Below are 18,875 nucleotides of genomic sequence, written 5' to 3' on the forward strand. Positions count from 1 at the left end.
GGCTTAGAGTAGGTGTAATTAGTTTAAAATTCTTGTAATCTTTTTTTATTTTTTGTAATTTAGTGTTTGTTTTTGTAATTTAGTTTAGTTTATTTAATTGTAGATAATTGTAGATAGTTTATTTAATTAATTTATTGATAGTGTAGTGTTAGGTTTAATTGTAACTTAGGTTAGGATTTATTTTACAGGTAATTTTGTAATTATTTTAACCAGGTAGCTATTAAATAGTTATTAACTATTTAATAGCTATTGTACATAGTTAAAATAAATACAAAGTTGCCTGTAAAATAAATATAAATCCATCAAACACATAGTTATCACTTTTCATTTATTCTATTTTAGATAAATAGCATCTCTTCGAAGAGCGTGTCTTTTCACAAATATATCACGCAAAGTTTAGAGAGATTATAGGGCTCTCCCTAGACGCAATTATTTGGTAAAAAAAAAATTTCTGCATTATTATACGAGTTAGTGCATCCTATCCTTTATATAGCATAGAATATTGATATTCTCGTTCTCTTACTGATTTGCGTGTCATTAAAATATACTTTTGGGTTTGACACTAAATGCTTAATGTGCATGCACTTCACCACGGACATTATATTTATGTAGCCTTTTTTGCCAGATACATGTAACTAGGTCCGCTATAAAGAGGTGTATTTCACACAGTATCTAGGGTTCACACGCTCACTAATGTTAGCTTATTGGCTGCCTTAACACACCCCCTTGTAGATACACTCACGTCAGCCTATTTACTGTTTCCACACAGCACTTGTAAACATACACACCCACATTTTACTATATACTTTATTTACTAATGTCAGCTCATCGGCTGCCTTCACCCCCCCCCCGATAGATACACCCACGTCAGCCTATATATATATATAAATATTCACGCCCAACTTCTTACTATTTATATATATTTTTTTTTTTTATTATTATTTTTTATTTATTTATTTATTTTTTTACGGGTCTAACGCACAGTAGGTTGTTCCTCATACTAACAATATGTTTAAATCTTGCCCAGTTTTTGACTATGGATAGAAGTTAACATTCCCAATATATATTTTGAATTATAAACATTGTGTGAATAGGAAAATAGATCAAATAACCCTTTTATAACTGTGGGTCAATACCGATTTTTTATCTTTAAATGCAAACATGCAGTGTTCTATTGGATTGTCTAATTATTGTTTAGTATAGGATACTATTGCTAAAATACTTTACATGTGTATAATGTGGTTTTTACTCTATGTGAAAAACTGTTGCAATTAGAAGATCTGATGTCATCAGACAGGTGTTAGATATCAATTAGGAAACACACCCCTTTGTAAGGAGGTGGATAACTGTTAGTTTGTTATTTAAGGCAGAGGTAGGATGTTGAATGAATATATGCCTGATGAAACGGTTCTAACCGAGAAACGCGTTGCATTTGAGGGGTGCCACTGTATACCCTTTTATCCACTCATCATAAACAACTGCTGTGTTGTTTTTTTATCTTTGTTTTTAATATATAGCTACATTTTATTTTAAATGTACTCTGAGTGGAGTTCTTTTCCTACCTTCTGCCTTTGCTGATTGCTCACTGGGACCTACACCCCTGCACAACCAAGAATCTACATCTAGGGTGAGCTGCTACACCTGTCATAAAGTTACAGCCTGCCTCTACCAGCACATAAGTGTGCTACAGGAGTATGTGAGTACCCATCTGTATCATCTAAGAGATATTGCCGGTTATACCTTTAATGGTCTGCACATGTAGTGCTTTCTTTGTTTGTTTTTTAATCTCTCACCAGCTACACAGTTTTTCCTGGAGGGTGAGCTGTCACACCTATCTGAAATTGCAGCTTGTCTCTACCAGCACATAGGTGTGCTTCAATAGTATGTGAGTACTCATTTGGCTCCATTCTGTTTGTTCTGTATCATACCATCTGATTATACCACACATGAGGCGCCCCTCTGTCTTCTTGTACTTTTTCAGCTATACCCGGAAAAGTCGGTGAGGAGGAGGCAGCCCACATATGAACATTCTATATCCCATTTTCTCCGGTCATCCGGTCATACATTTCAAAGAAAGACTTTGATCTCTGTATTATCCTTTATTCAAGGTCTCAAAGGTTTTTTATTTCATATATATATTTGTCATTTTTATTTTTATTTTGTTTGGTCTTTGTGATATTTGAATTGTTCTGTATTATCTACGCATAGTGATTCATTTTTTGCACTGAGTTACCCCTGCACCTTTAGCGCCCCTGAAACAAGATAAAACACAGAGGCGCCAAACATGGCCTAGTACAGCCAGATAACAGATACTAAAATCCACAAGTTAGCGATTGAATACTCACAAAGGAGGTGCACCCATTGGTGCTTATGAAGCAGACTGGAGCCTCTCAGTGGTCCAGCTCACTGGTATACTTCATGAGTCAGATTGTGGTCCTTGATGGTAGTGATTAACAGGTTCCTGAATGAACACAAAAAATGCAAACCATAGCCCAGTAACGTTTAGACAAGCGAGTGGTAGATTGAGCAATCTTACTTACAAGATTCAAAGCACCAGCAGGTGCATAAACTGCAGACTGGAACCAAACAGTCGCCCAGTAGACTGATCCCTCCAGATGAAGACAAGATACCTCTCAGGTGCCAGAGAGTTAGCAGCATACAAATGATAAAAAAGGGTGTCCAAAAAGCAAGTGTATTTCTGTAAAAATCTTTATTAAAAAGCGACGCGTTTCTCAGCTAAAACAAGCTGTTTCCTCAGGCTAAAACATTATTAAAACACATTCAGATAACACTTGCTTTATACAAACCTAAACCTATTGATTAACCAATCGGATTATTCAAACCTTAATGGTCATTAAGTGTTAGCACCTGTCTGCTGCAGGGTTGGTATGGCAACCTGGAGCTCTGACATAATTCAGTGCAAATACCAAAACCTCAGCAGACCATACTAAAAACTAAAGACATCATCTGAGTACATATAATTATAATAAGATCATCATTGTGGATTGGTGATGATAAACATAAATATAACATTGTTAAAAACAAGGCTCTCATTTCCTATGGCATTGTATATTTTTTAAAAAGTATGCTTGAACCAACTGATGATATAATGATATGTTTCCCAAACATCGTGCTTTGTACATTTATATACAGTCTACAATGTCAGCCTTACCATATTCTGATAAAATGTAAACACAATGAACAACTTAGTCATACGGTCAGAGCAGGAGATAACAATAGATATCAAATTATTTATACAGACCCAAATCTTCCTGATGTCGACTGCACAATAGCTAAGTTTGTTTGCTGAGACCTATATATATTACCCCCACTAAGTATGAGGCTATTTTATGTGCGATCCTCATAGATCAGTCTGTTTTGTCACTGTTTCAGTGAATGTTCGTTATTTTTCCAGGTTTTACTGCTGTGAACAGTATTGACTCGACATATGGGTGTCAACTAATTATATAGAGTAGAATCTAGCACCAATCACAACATTAGTATGTGCAGATGGGTGTGGACTAAAACCGGAACATGAGAACTTAAACCAATAGTTGTGAAGATGTTTGTGGATGGGGTGGGCTAGCCTCGCAGCGTCAGCACAACATGTGCTGAACGCACAGCCTCAATCTTGCGTGTGATGAGGTCAGCCCACACTCCCACCATAACCGTCAGCTCCAATCACCTTAGAATATCCTAACTACTTTACAGGGGCCACTATATCCAATGTGCGCCTGAGACGCCTGTACTCTCAAACAGAGCGCTAGCTGCAGCTCTATAACACAAACTAATAACTGTGATAAGCATCTTGTAAGTGCTCAATTCAGAGCGATATATAAAATGTGATTGTGTGAAAAAGTTGATACTTGGTGATCATATATTGATGATTCAATATCAAATTGTGTGAATCATGATGCAATTAGAGTTTAGAGTGAATAATGTGAGATAATGTGAAATACGGTGTGATAATGTGGTGATGGAAATAAAGTGATGTGCAGTTGTGCTGTGGCGATCTACCAACGTGGTGGTAGAGGGTGATATGTGAGGTGAGTATAGGTGCTAAGCTAAATGACATGTGTAGTTAGACCTGATGCATGTTGTCAATACATGTGTTAGTGATGGCATATGATGTATTATCTACGCATAGTGATTCATTTTTTGCACTGAGTTACCCCTGCACCTTTAGCGCCCCCTCTATTTTGTTGTTATAAATCCTAAAATAGCTACAATGTAATTATTATTTATATTGTAGCTATATTAGAGTTTATTTTACAGGTAAGTATTTAGCTTTAAATAGGATTATTTTATTTAATAAGATTTATTTTATTTTGTTAGATTGAAATTATATTTAAATTAGGGGGGTGTTAGGGTTAGGGTTAGACTTAGCTTTAGGGGTTAATACATTTATTAGAGTAGCGGTGAGGTCCGGTCGGCAGATTAGGGGTTAATACTTGAAGTTAGGTGTTGGCGATGTTAGGGAGGGCAGATTAGGGGTTAATAATATTTATAATAGGGTTTTTGAGGCGTGAGTGCGGCGGTTTAGGGGTTAATACATTTATTATAGTGGCGGAGAGGTCCGGTCGGCAGATTAGGGGTTAATAAGTGTAGGTAAGGTAGCGGCGACGTTGGGGGGGCAGATTAGGGGTTAATAATTATAATATAGGGGTCGGCGATGTTGTGGGCAGCAGATTAGGGGTACATAGCTATAATGTAGGTTGCGGCGGTATACGGAGTGGCAGATTAGGGGTTAATAATAAAATGCAGGGGTCAGCGATAGCGGGGGTGGCAGAATAGGGGTTAATAAGTGTAAGGTTAGGGGTGTTTATACTCGGGGTACATGTTAGGGTGTTAGGTGCAGACTTAGGAAGTGTTTCCCCATAGGAAACAATGGAGCTGCGTTAGGAGCTGAACGCTGCTTTTTTGCAGGTGTTAGGTTTTTTTCCAGCTCAAACTGCCCTTTTGTTTCCTATGGGGGAATCGTGCACAAGCACGTTTTTGAAGCTGGCCGCGTCCGTAAGCACCGCTGGTATTTAGAGTTGAAGTGGCAGTAAATTATGCTCTACGCTCCCTTTTTGGAGCCTAACGCAGCCCTTCAGAGAACTCTAAATACCAGCGGTATTTAAAAGGTGCGGGGGAAAAAATACATGCGTAGCTAATGCACCCCTTTGGCCGCAAAACTCTAAATCTAGCCGTCAATATGTTAACTCTAAACTATGTAACTCTAAGAAAGGGAAACCATATTTTCCTACATATACACATAGAAAGCAAAATGAGGTATCAGAGTATAAAATGCTAATTGTTTCATTCAATGTGATGACTGAGACAGCATTGATGGGGAGTGAACAAAATCTGCATTGCTGAATACTTGCTGCTGAATATTCAAAATAAAAAAAAAGGATTGCAGGCATATTTTTTATCAAGGTTGTAAGCAACCTGTCATAAGTCATAAGAAAAATGATTTTAAAGCAGTCCCTTATGGAAGTCCCAAACATGAGGGGGGTGAATTAATACCCTATCTCTGCAAAGGATATCATCCAACTCCTACACGAGCAGGGAGAGGATGAACGCTGCAAACAAAGCATGAGTGAACAGGACATAAACTGCTCCAAGTGTGGAATGAGAAATATATTGCAGCTGTCCCTGAAAAGGTCCTGCAGAGCTTTACATCTTTTCTATCCAGACAGTCTGCCCACATGTTGCTCCACTGAAATGGTCTTGTAAGTTTATTACACTGAGGGTTCCTCTGAGAGCAGCCAGCTGCTAGTAGCTCAGGAGCTGACATCAGTAAATAAAATAGGCACAAGTCTGTTACGTTTAAACTGACCTCATGGCATGTTTCTGCAGTCTTAGGTGGGAGTCTCAGTGATCCAAGAGATATATCCTCTGAGCAGCCGTTATGAGAGTCCAATATGAGAACAGTTAGATTGTGAGCATACTTCACATAGCCACGCTGTATTGGGTACTCAGTAATAGAATTTTCCTTGTTATCTTCACACATGGTCATTATTGGTTTGGTGCCTCTCACAACTCCCTGAACTTCCTGGCATAACTCTGAACAGGCAGATAGCAATCTGTCCAGTGAAGGTATAAACAGCATGGTCAGTTCCTGGATGAGGTTATCTTTGCACATCAGCATGTTGAATCCTACTTTGCATCCAGGATTATAGGAGGCCTCAGCTGCTGTTTATAAGATGGTGTAGGCAGTTTTACTGCTGTCTCTTCTCAGGGGCAAGGGCGTGATGTAGGGGCCCTTCACGCATCAGGTTTCAGCCGCAGCAAGTGCCCGCATAGATTAGGATGCCTGCTCAGCAAGAAACGTAGCGTGGGTTAGCTGGTGACAGCGATTAATTGCTTTTTTTAAGAGCTGTTTTGCAGAGCTCTTTCTTCTTGCTGCCACCCGGTTGCTCCGCCCACAGGAAGCTATGTCAGCTTAGATATGTTTAGTGTTATTTTTTTATTTTGGGGGGTTTGGTGGGTTGGGGGGTTTACTGTTAGGGGTTAGTTTGTATTTTTGAGGTTAAAGGGCTGTTTAACTTAGGGCAATGCCCTACAAAAGGCCCCTTTAAGGGCTATTGGTAGCTCAGTGTAAGATTAGGGGGTGTTTTTATTTGGGGGGGGCTTTTTATTTTAATAGGGAAATTAGATTATTAGAGGTTTAATTTTTGTTATTTTTGATCATTTGGTTTATTTTTCTTGTAATTTTAGAATTTTTTATTTTTTGTAATTTTAGATTTATTTTAATTTAATCTTAGGGTTTTTTTAAGTAATTTTAGGATTTTTCATTTTAATTTTAACTTAGTATTTATTTATTTTATGTAATTGGGGTTAATTTAGGGGGGTGTAAGGTTAGGGGGCTTAGTGATTAAATTAGTTATATGAGTTGTTGGGGGAATGGTGGTTTAGGGGTTATTAGTTTAATTAGGTTTATTGGGTTGTAGGGGATGGCGGTTTAGGGGTTAATGGTCTAATTAGGTTTATTGCGTTGTGGGGGGTGGCGGTTTAGGGCTTAATAGTTTTAGTTTAGTAGTAGCGATGTGGGGGGGCCAGCGGTTTAGGGGTTAATAGCTTTATTTAGTGTTGGCTATGTGGGGGTCGGTGGTTTAGGGATTAATAGGTTTAATATAGTATTTGCAAAGTGGGGGCATGGTGGTTTAGGGGTTAATAGGTAGTTTATGGGTGTTAGTGTACTTTGTAACATTAGTTATGAGTTTTGTGAAACATTTTTGTTTTGAAAAATCCATATCTACTGGTCTCAGATAGCGGAATAGATCACGCTAGCCTTATAGCCGGACCGCACAACCTGTAATTAGGGATGGGCGAATGTGTAAATTTCCGAATTCGAATGTTAGAACGAATGTTATTACCGAAATTTGAATTATAAATCCGAATGTTGATAAGAACGAATATTCTTAAAAATTCTATAATCCAATGCTATTTACAGTTTTCGAATGTCACTTTCGAATTCGAATGTTTATAATTATATCGAATGTCCACATTCGAAATTTCGAATTTAACATTCTATTTAACAAATACTATTCAGAAGTTCAATAGTTTATGTGGTAGGGAGGGAATCTAGTAAATTGATACATAATAGATACAAATATATCATTTTGAATGTTTCTATATAGAATATTGCATAATTCGAATATTACATTTAAAGAAAGCATTAGAAATACTATTACAAACATATAAATTTGAATTTTTCGAATTCGAATATTGCATAATTCGAATATTACATTTAAAGAAAGCATTAGAAATACTATTACAAATATAAATTCAAATTTTTCTAAACAAATATTTTCGAATGTAATTGTAAAATTCGAAACGGAACATTCGAAAATCGAATGTTAGAATGTTATGTAAACATTCAAAATTCGATTCGAACGAACAAATGTGTTAAATTTGTTTCATTTTTCGAATGTTCCGCAACATTCGCCCATCCCTACCTGTAATACAGGCACAATGAAAATCCCACACTCAAAAGTAATTTTTTGAGTGCATAATGGAGAGTTGCGTAAAGGCTAAATTGTTAGCGGTATAGCTGTACCGCCGCGACTTGTAATAGGGAGACCTGCATATTCCACGTGCAATGGCCAATTTTTCAGAGGTTTAGCCGTACCGCAAAACTTGTAATTTTGCTGATTACGCACTATTACGATGAAAACTCATTTTGAATATCCATGTAATGTTTTTTTTTTCTTTTAAGAAAAAAAACTTTCATAAAAATTAATAAACCTCAAACTTATATTGACAATGGCCCATATTACAAGTGCTAACTCCTTTCATGTTAAATCAATAGTGCTCTTATTCTTGTGATCATATTACAAGTTGAAAGAAAACAGCCACAGATAACTATTTTGTCTATAATTATAGAGAACACAGATTCTCATTACCACATAAAATCCTTGACTGTTAATCTGATTTTTTATAACTATAATGCTTACTTTACAGTTATTACATTTTAATGAAAAATAAAAGTCTTGCTGTTTTAGGAGATAATAATAATATATTACGTTAAATCTGTATAATATAAATATTATATTAATATACCAGTTTGTAAAAAAATAAATATTTTAAATCCATTTTTTTTACCTGGGAAAGAAGACAACAGCATAGCAAACCATACACGGTGGCATACACAAACAGAAATAAAAAATAGATAGGCTTGGTAGATTTGCATACACACACACACAAAAACACAACAGACAGAAATACGGACACACCCAGGCAGGAACAGACAGACACATGCACACACAGGCTGGGATAAACAGGAAAGACAGACATACACACACAGAAAGGCAGGAACAGACAGACATACACACACACACACACAGACAAGCAGGAATAGATAGACATACGCACACAGACAGACAGGAATAGACAGACATACACATTGAGGCAGGAATAGACAGACATACATACACACACAGGCAGGCATAGACAGACACATGCACACACAGAGGCAGGAATAGACAGACACATGCTCAAACACAAGCAGGAATAGTCAGACACATGCACAAACACAGGCAGGAATAGACAGACACATGCACAAACACAGGCAGGAATAGACAGACAAACACACACACACAGGCAGGAATAGACAGACACATGCACACACAGGAAGGGATAGACAGACATATGCACACATACAGGCAGGAATATACAAACACATGCACACGCAGGCATGGATAGACAGACATACGCTGGCAGGAATAGAGAGACACATTCACACACAGACAGGGATAGACAGACATACACACACACAGGCAGGAATAGACAGACACATTCACACACATGTAGGGATAGACAGACATAGGCACACTTAGGCAGGGATAGATAGACACATTCACAAACAGACAGGGATATGTAGACAGACATACATACACACAGACAGGAACAGATAGACACATACAGGCAGGAATAGACAGTCATATGCACACAGAGAGTACAGGAGTACACACACACACAGGCAAGAATAGATAGACATATGCACACACAGACAGGGATAGACAGACATACACACAGACAGGCAGGAATAGACAGACATGCACACACACAGGTAGGAATAGACAGACACATGCACACAGGCAAAGATAGACAGACATACACACAGACAGGCAGGAATAGATAGACACATACAGACAGGAATAGACAGACATGCACACACACAGACAGGGATAGACGGACATACACACACACAGGCAGGAATAGACAGACACATGCACAAACACAGGCAGGAATAGACAGACATTCGCACACACAGACAAGAATAGACAGACTCATGCACAGACACAGGCAGGAAAAGACAGTCACAGGCACACACAGGCAGGGATAGACGGACATACACACACAGACAGGCAGGAATAGACAAACACATGCACACTCAGGCAGGGATAGACAGACACATGCACACAAAGACAGGAATAGGTAGACAGTTTAGACAAGAATAGACAGACGCACACACAGGCAAGAATAGACAGACATATGCACAGACATGCAGGAATAGACAGACACATGCACACGCAGGCTGGAATACACAGACACATGCACACGCAGGCAGGAATAGACAGACACATGCACACGCAGGCTGGAATACACAGACACATGCACACAAAGTCAGGAATAGACAGACACATGCACACAAAGTCAGGAATAGACAGACACATGCAAACAGAGGTAGGAATAAACAGACACATACACACTTAGGCAGGAATAGAAAGGCACATACACTCACAGGCAGGAATAGACAGGCACATGCACTCACAGGCAGGAATAAACAGACATATACACACTCAGGCAGGAAAAGAGAGGCATATGCACTCGCAGACAGGAATAGACAGACACATGCACACAAACATGGCAGGAATAGACAGAGGCACGCACACTCAGGCAGGAATAGACATACACGTGCACTCAAAGGCAGGGATGGATAGACCTACATGCAGAGACAGATACAGGCCAGGAAAAACAGACAGACACAGCCAGACAGACACAATTGCATATTAATTAAATGAGGCATAATTGCCAAAAAAGATTTTTGATTTTACAGTTCTAATGAAAATATCAGACACTTAATAATCAATAAATTATACTAACAGAAAATCTGAGCATATTCGTTTAACCAATGTTAAAATTGTAAAAACAAATCCTTTGCTCTGCCATTACAAGTTACAGAAAAACCTTCTTTTTTTGTGCGATATGGTGCGATAAGCTCCACACTGCACAAAAGCCAAGGCCTGACTTGACGTGCTTGTGCAGGGTTTCCCTCATAGACATCAATGGAGAAAAAGTGTTAGAAAAAAACTAACACCTGCGATTGCATAATGGCTATTGATGTCTATGGGGACAAGACCCTAACATAAACCCCTAGTCTAAATACCCCGAATGCGCCGCCCCCGACATCTCCAACATTAAATAAAATTATTAGTCCCAAATCTGCCGCCCCCCACAACACAACTACTATAATAAACCTATTAACTCCTAAACCGCCGGCCCTCCACAATGCAACTACTATAATATACCTATTAACCCCTAAACCGCCGGCTCCCCACATCGTGACACACTAAATTAAACTAATGGACCTTTAAAGGGCCTTTTGTAGGGCATTACCCTAAGTTAAGCAGCTCTTTTACATAAAAAAAATGACAAAATACCCCCTAACAGTAAAACACCCCACCCAACCAACCCCCCAAAAAAACCTCTAAGGGGTCGATTTATGATTATGAAGCAGCGGATGCTGCTTCCAACCCACTCGGCTTCAGTTCCACCTGAAGCAGAAGTTAAGAAGCAGCGGTCCTAAGGTCTGAGGTGGTGGACAGCAATCAGCCCGATTGAATACGATCGGGTTAATTGACACCCCCTGCTAGTGGCCGATTGGCCGCGAATCTGCAGGGGGCGGTATTGCACCAGCAGTTCACAAGAACTGCTGGTGCAAGGATAAATGCTGACATTGTATCGATGTGCGGCGGACATGATTCACTATAGCCGATCATGTCTGTCCACACCATGTTAAATCTACCCCTAAGTCTAAAAAATACCTTAGCTACCCATTGCCAATCAAGGGGCATTTGTGTGGGCATTGCCATTAAAAGGGCAATCAGATCTTTAGTGCCCATTAAAAAATAAAAAAATCTCTAATCTATAAAAAAAAACCACCCCAAAAAAACAACATAAAAAACCTAACACTAACCCCAAAAAATGTACTCACAGTTCCTGAAGTCCGGACATCCGTCTTCATCCAGGCGGTGACATCTTCATCCATCGCGGGGGCATCTTCTATCTTCATCCCGGTGGCACGGAGCTGAGCAGGACTGGCGGTGACGACGACATCCAGCACGGAGCCTCCTCTTCATGCGATCTCCGGCGCACACTGAAGATTGAATGCAAGACACCCGTTTTATATTTGGGGTACCTTGCATTCCTATTGGCTGAAATATTCCAATCAGCCAATAGGATGAGAGCTGCTTAAATCCTATTGGCTGATTTGAGTGTTAATGTTAGGATTTTTTCATTTTGTAACTTAGGTTTTTTAGTTTGCGTTTATTTTAGTTTTTTAAAATAGTAATGTTAGGTTCATTTATAGTTTAAGCTTAGTTTTTTTTTATTTCACAGGTAAGATTTTATTTATGTTAAGGTAGCTAGTATATTGTAACTTTAATTTAAAGTTAGGGGGTGTTAGGTTTAGGGGTTTATTGTTTAATTTAGTGTTGGCGATGTGGGGGGCCAGCGGTTTAGGGGTTAATAGGTTTATTATAGTAGTTATGATGTGGGGGGTCGGCAGTTTAGGGGTTAATAGGTTTATTTAGTGTTGGCGATGTGGGGGGCCGGCGGTTTAGGGGTTAAAGGTCCATAATAATAAGCATCTTACACCTTGAATATATTATCTTTCCTTAATATAATACATTTTAAAAGTTTTTTAAAAAATAAACAAAATTATATTAGGCAATAAAAACTAACCTGAACATCTGATAAATAGTCCCTTTCACTGTTGATTCTAAACGCCCCTAAAATGGGCGTTTTTTTACTGTGATCCCTGTCCAATCAGCATTGACTTGTTGATTAGACATGGGAGTGAGCGCATACTATTGCTTTAGAAACTGGTATCCTATAGCAAACGGCATACTGGCTCTGCTAGTGTGTCAGTCAAGTGAAGAGAGGATTTAGCAATGTGCTTTAGAGCAGCACACATAACATGCTGCTTATTTACCTCTGAAGCAGTGTAGCATGCATAATAAAGAAATTGTATGCTTACCTGAATGTATACTTATAAATGTATTTATTTCCGGATATGGTGAGTCCACAGCATTATCAAATAATAGTGGGAAACTCACTCCTAGCCAGCAGGAGGAGGCAAAGAGCACCACAGCAAAGCTGTTAAGTGTCACTCCCTTACCCATAATCTCCAGTCATTTGACTGAAGGAAAATGGAAAAAAGGAATAACACAAAGGTGTAGAGGTGCCTGAGGTTTAGTCAAAAATAACTGTCTTAAATTTAAGGGAGGGGTCGTGGACTCACCATATCCAGAAAGAAAGAAATTTATCAGGTAAGCATACATTTTCTTTTCTTTCCTAAGATATGGTGAGTCCACAACGTCATCAATTACTAGTGGGAACCAATACCCAAGCTAGAGGACACAGATGACTAGGGAGGGATAACAAGACAGGCAGACCTAAACAGAAGGCACCACCGCTTGATTTGTAAATTTTTGGAAAAAGTATGTAGAGAGGACTTAGTTGCAGCCTTGCAAATCTGATCCACAGAAAATTCATTTTTTAAAGCCCAAGAAGAAGAAACAGCCCTCATAGAATGAGCCGTAATCCTCTCAGGAGGCTGCTGACCAGCAGTCTCATAAGCAAAACGAATAATACTTCTCAACCAGAGAGAAAGAGAAGTAGCAGTAGCTTTCTGACCTTTACACTGGCGAAAATCCTTAGTCTCCTGAAGATAAAATTTCAGAGCACGCACAACATCCAAGTTGTGCAGCAAACACTCCTTATGAGAAGAAGGATTAGGACATAGGGAACAACAATTTCCTGATTAATATTTCTATCTAAAACCACTTTAGGAAGAAAACCCAACTTAGTACGAAGAACCGCCTTATCAGCATGAAAAATAAGATAAGGCGAATCACACTGCAAGGCCTGAGAGTTCTGATACTCTCCGAGCAGAAGAAATAGCGATAAGAAACAAAAACTTCCAAGATAACAACTTAATATCTATGGCATACATAGGGGGATAGTTATCAACGTGTCAACTTTCCTGCCTTCGCCGGCCCAATACGCCCGCCTAAGCTCGCCTACCATCGCCGCCGCGGACCTGAAAAAATTCGCCTAAGTTATCAATAAATCTGTCAAAAAGCCGCGCACCAAGTACGGGGCGATGAGCAGTGGGCTGTGAGAGTTATCACTCATCCAATCTCGCTGCTCTTCGGCTTTTTTACAGCTTTATTGCTAGCCTGTCACTAAGCACCCACACTAACTACACTGTTCTACCCCCTATACTGGCGCCCGGAGCCCCCGCAACTCAATAAAGTTACTAACCCCTAAACCGCCGCTCCTAGACCCCGCCGCAACTATAATAAATGTATTAACCCCTAAACCGCCGCTCCCGGACACCGCTGCCACCTACATTATACCTAGTAACCCCTATCCTGCCCCCCTATACCGCCGCCCTCTATAATAAAGTTATTAACCCCTATCCTGCCGATCCCGCACCTCGCCGCAACTAAATAAATAGTTTAACCCCTAAACCGCCGCTCCCGGACCCTGCCGCAACCTATATTAAATTTATTAACCCATAATCTGCCCCCCCTACACCGTCGCCACCTATAATACATTTATTAACCCCTATCCTGCCCCCACTACACCTCCGCCACTGTAATAAAATTATTAACCCCTAAACCTAAGTCTAGCACTAACCCTAACACCCCCTAACTTAAATATTAATTAAATAAATCTAAATAATATTTCTATTATTAACTAAATGAATCCTATTTAAAACTAAATACTTACCTTTAAAATAAACCCTAATATAGCTACAATATAAATAATAATTATATTGTAGCTATCTTAGGATTTATTTTTATTTTACAGGCATCTTTCAATTTATTTTAACTAGGTACAATAGCTATTAAATAGTTATTAACTATTTAATAGCTACCTAGCTAAAATAAAGAGAAATTTACCTGTAAAATAAAAACTAACCTAAGTTACAATTACACCTAACACTACACTATACTTTAATAAATTATTCCTATTTAAAACTAAATACTTACCTGTAAAATAAACCCTAAGATAGCTACAATGTAATTAATAATTACATTGTAGCTATTTTAGGATTTATATTTATTTTACAGGTAACTTTGTATTTATTTTAGCTAGTTAGAATAGTTATTAAATAGTTATTAACTATTTAATAACTACCTAGCTAAAAGAAATACAAAATTACCTGTAAAATAAATCCTAACCTAAGTTACAATTAAACCTAACACTACACTATCATTAAATAAATTAAATAAATTAAATACAAATAACTACAATTAAATACAATTACATAAACTAACTAAAGTACAAAAAATAAAAAAAGCTAAGTTACAAAAAATAAAAAAATAGGTTACAAACATTTAAAAAATATTACAACAATTTTAAGCTAATTACACCTAATCTAAGCCCCCTAATAAAATAACAAAGCCCCCCAAAATAAAAAAATTCCCTACCCGGCGCTGAAGAAATCTTCCATCCGGGCGATGTCATCTTCCAAGTGGCGCTGAAGAAGTCTTCTATCCGGGCGATGTCATCTTCCAAGCGGGGTCTTCAATCTTCAATCTTCATCCCACCAACGCGGAACATCCTTCTTTCCCGACGGACTACCGACAAATGAAGGCTCCTTTAAGGGACGTCATCCAAGATGGCGTCCCTTCAATTCCGATTGGCTGATAGGATTCTATCAGCCAATCGGAATTAAGGTAGGAAAAATCTGATTGGCTGATTGAATCAGCCAATCAGATTGAAGTTCAATCTGATTGGCTGATCCAATCAGCCAATCAGATTGAGCTCGCATTCTATTGGCTGATCCAATCAGCCAATAGAATGCGAGCTCAATCTGATTGGCTGATTCAATCAGCCAATCAGATTTTTCCTACCTTAATTCCGATTGGCTGATAGAATCCTATCAGCCAATCGGAATTGAAGGGACGCCATCTTGGATGACGTCCCTTAAAGAAGCCTTCATTCGTCGGTAGTCCGTCGGGAAAGAAGGATGTTCCGCGTCGGCGGGATGAAGATTGAAGATTGAAGACCCCGCTTGGAAGATGACATCGCCCGGATAGAAGACTTCTTCAGCGCCGCTTGGAAGATGACATCGCCCGGATGGAAGACTTCTTCAGCGCCGCCTGGAGGATCACTTCATCGGATGGAAGATTTCTTCAGCGCCCCTTGGAGGATCGCTCCGGATCTCCTCTTCAGTTCCATCGGTGGCTCGGCTGAGTGAAGACGACTAAAGGTAGGATGATCTTCAGGGGATTAGTGTTAGGTTATTTTAAGGGGGTTTGGGTTAGATTAGGGGTATGTGGGTGGTGTGTTTTAATGTTGGGGGGGTTGTATTTTTCTTTTACAGGCAAAAGAGCAGTTTTCTTTGGGGCATGCCCGGCTAGTAAGGTAAAAGAGCTTTGAACTTTTTTAATGTAGAATAGGGTAGGGAATTTTTTTTATTTTGGGGGGCTTTGTTATTTTATTAGGGGGCTTAGATTAGGTGTAATTAGCTTAAAATTGTTGTAATATTTTTTAAATGTTTGTAACCTATTTTTTATTTTTTGTAACTTAGCTTTTTTTATTTTTTGTACTTTAGTTAGTTTATGTAATTGTATTTAATTGTAGTTATTTGTAGGTAATTTATTTAATTAATTTAATGATAGTATAGTGTTAGGTTTAATTGTAACTTAGGTTAGGATTTATTTTACAGGTAATTTTGTATTTCTTTTAGCTAGGTAGTTATTAAATAGTTATTAACTATTTAATAACTATTCTAACTAGCTAAAATAAATACAAAGTTACCTGTAAAATAAATATAAATCCTACAATAGCTACAATGTAATTATTAATTACATTGTAGCTATCTTAGGGTTTATTTTACAGGTAAGTATTTAGTTTTAAATAGGAATAATTTATTAAAGTATAGTGTAGTGTTAGGTGTAATTGTAACTTAGGTTAGTTTTTATTTTACAGGTAAATTTCTCTTTATTTTAGCTAGGTAGCTATTAAATAGTTAATAACTATTTAATAGCTATTGTACCTAGTTAAAATAAATTGAAAGTTACCTGTAAAATAAAAATAAATCCTAAGATAGCTACAATAAAATTATTATTTATATTGTAGCTATATTAGGGTTTATTTTAAAGGTAAGTATTTAGTTTTAAATAGGATTAATTTAGTTAATAATAGAAATATTATTTAGATTTATTTAATTAATATTTAAGTTAGGGGGGGTGTTAGGGTTAGTGTTAGACTTAGGTTTAGGGGTTAATAAATTTATTACAGTGGCGGTGGTGTAGTGGGGGGCAGGATAGGGGTTAATAAATGTATTATAGGTGGCAACGGTGTAGGGGGGACAGATTAGGGGTTAATAAGTTTAATATAGGTTGCGGTAGGGTCCGGTAGCAGCGGTTTAGGGGTTAAACTATTTATTTAGTTGCGGCGAGGTGCGGGATCGGCAGGATAGGGGTTAATAACTTTATTATAGAGGGCGGCGGTATAGGGGGGGCAGGATAGGGGTTACTAGGTATAATGTAGGTTGCGGCAGTGTCCGGGAGCGGCAGTTTAGGGGTTAATACATTTATTATAGTTGCGGCCGGGTCAGGGAGCGGCGCTTTAGGGGTTAATATGTATAGAGTAGCTTGCGGTGGGCTCTGGGAGCGGCGGTTTAGGGGGTAATAACTTTATTTAGTTGCGGCGGTGTAGGGGGGGACAGATTAGGGGTGTTTAGACTCGGGGGAACATGTTAGGGTGTTAGGTGTAGACAGCTCCCATAGGAATCAATGGGATGTCTGACAGCAGCGAACTTGTACTTTCGCTATGGTCAGACTCCCATTAATTCCTATGGGATCCGCCGCCTCCAGGGCAGCGGATTGAAAACCAGGTAAGCTGGGCCAGAAAAGTGCCGAGCGTACCTGCTAGTTTTATGATAACTACCAAAAGTTGTCAGATTGTGCCGCACTTGTGTGCGGAACATCTGTAGTGACGTAAGAATCGATCTGTGTCGGACTGAGTCCGGCGGATTGAAGCTTACGTCACAAAATTCTACTTTTGCCGGTCTCTAGCCTTTGATAACTCAGGCGAATCAGCCTCGCCACAAATACGCTGCAGAATTCCAGCGTATTTGAGGTTAACAGCTTGATAACTACCCCCCATAGGCTCAAATGGAGCCAGAATAAAAGATAAAAAAGGGAACAGGCACAAAGCTGACTCAAGTGAATTACAAACACAATTTATTAGCCCCTTTTACAGAAATATACTCACAGGATATAGAATATAAACGTGCACATATAGTTAAAAGGTATATCCTTCTCTAAACCGATCTCTGTTCCACTTAAAATTTGCAGTATGAAGGTGGCGGGTAACAGCGTATAAGATTTTAACCGCTTGTTGAGGTTCCCTTACGGTGAGTGCCCCCTTGTCCGCTTGTTAAAAGTGTATGTCCAGATACATTCGTATGTAAGTCGGTCAAACTCTATGGGGCCAATTTATCAAAGGTCTTGCGGACCGGATCCGACAGTGCGGATCAGGTCTGCAAGACCTCGCTGAATGTGGAGAGCCATACGCTCTCCGTATTCAGCATTGCACCAGCAGCTCACAAGAGCTGCTGGTGCAACGCCAACCCCTGCAGACTCGCGGAAAATGGGCCGCAAGCAAGGATGTGTCAATCAACCCGATCTTACTCGATCGGGTTGAATTCTGCCGATTCCTGTCTGCCTGCTTTAGACCACTGCTTCATAACTGTTGTTTCTGGCGAGTCTAAAGATTCGCCAGAAACACGGGCCCATTTATCAAGCTCTGTTCGGAGCTTGATAAATGGGCCCCAATATATCAGATTATAAAAACAGTTTAAACAATTTAAACATACCGCAAAAAGCCCTACGGTACTTGTCCCTCAGCTTTCCAGCACTAGGCATGCACAAAGGAAAATGCGGATGCCTCCTTGGGACACAAAGCCTCAATGTGTTTCGTTTCGCTATGGCAAAACTTTTTCAAGAGTGCTAATTACTTTCTGTCCTCTGTCTTTTATAGACGCGATATGTTAGATAGGCTCCTACCGTAGGATACATTCCATACAGTCCCTACATACATATTATTTGACTGTTTATATAATACATCAAGGATAT

The 18,875-nt window shown here is 38.9% G+C and overlaps 1 protein-coding gene across 1 annotated transcript in view; it reads right to left on the bottom strand.

The window, feature by feature from the left end:
- LOC128663379 (neurofilament heavy polypeptide-like) overlaps positions 1-18,875 on the bottom strand; it is a gene marked incomplete at its 5' end in the record, with an annotated part of 124,915 nt that overhangs the window by 58,415 nt on the left and 47,625 nt on the right. Inside the window, 1 exon segment of the mRNA XM_053717687.1 lies at positions 5,825-6,180. Coding sequence (XP_053573662.1) covers positions 5,825-6,180 — 356 coding nt within the window.

The sequence above is a fragment of the Bombina bombina genome, chromosome 1 (genome assembly GCF_027579735.1).
Source record: "Bombina bombina isolate aBomBom1 chromosome 1, aBomBom1.pri, whole genome shotgun sequence".
Lineage (NCBI taxonomy): Eukaryota > Metazoa > Chordata > Amphibia > Anura > Bombinatoridae > Bombina > Bombina bombina.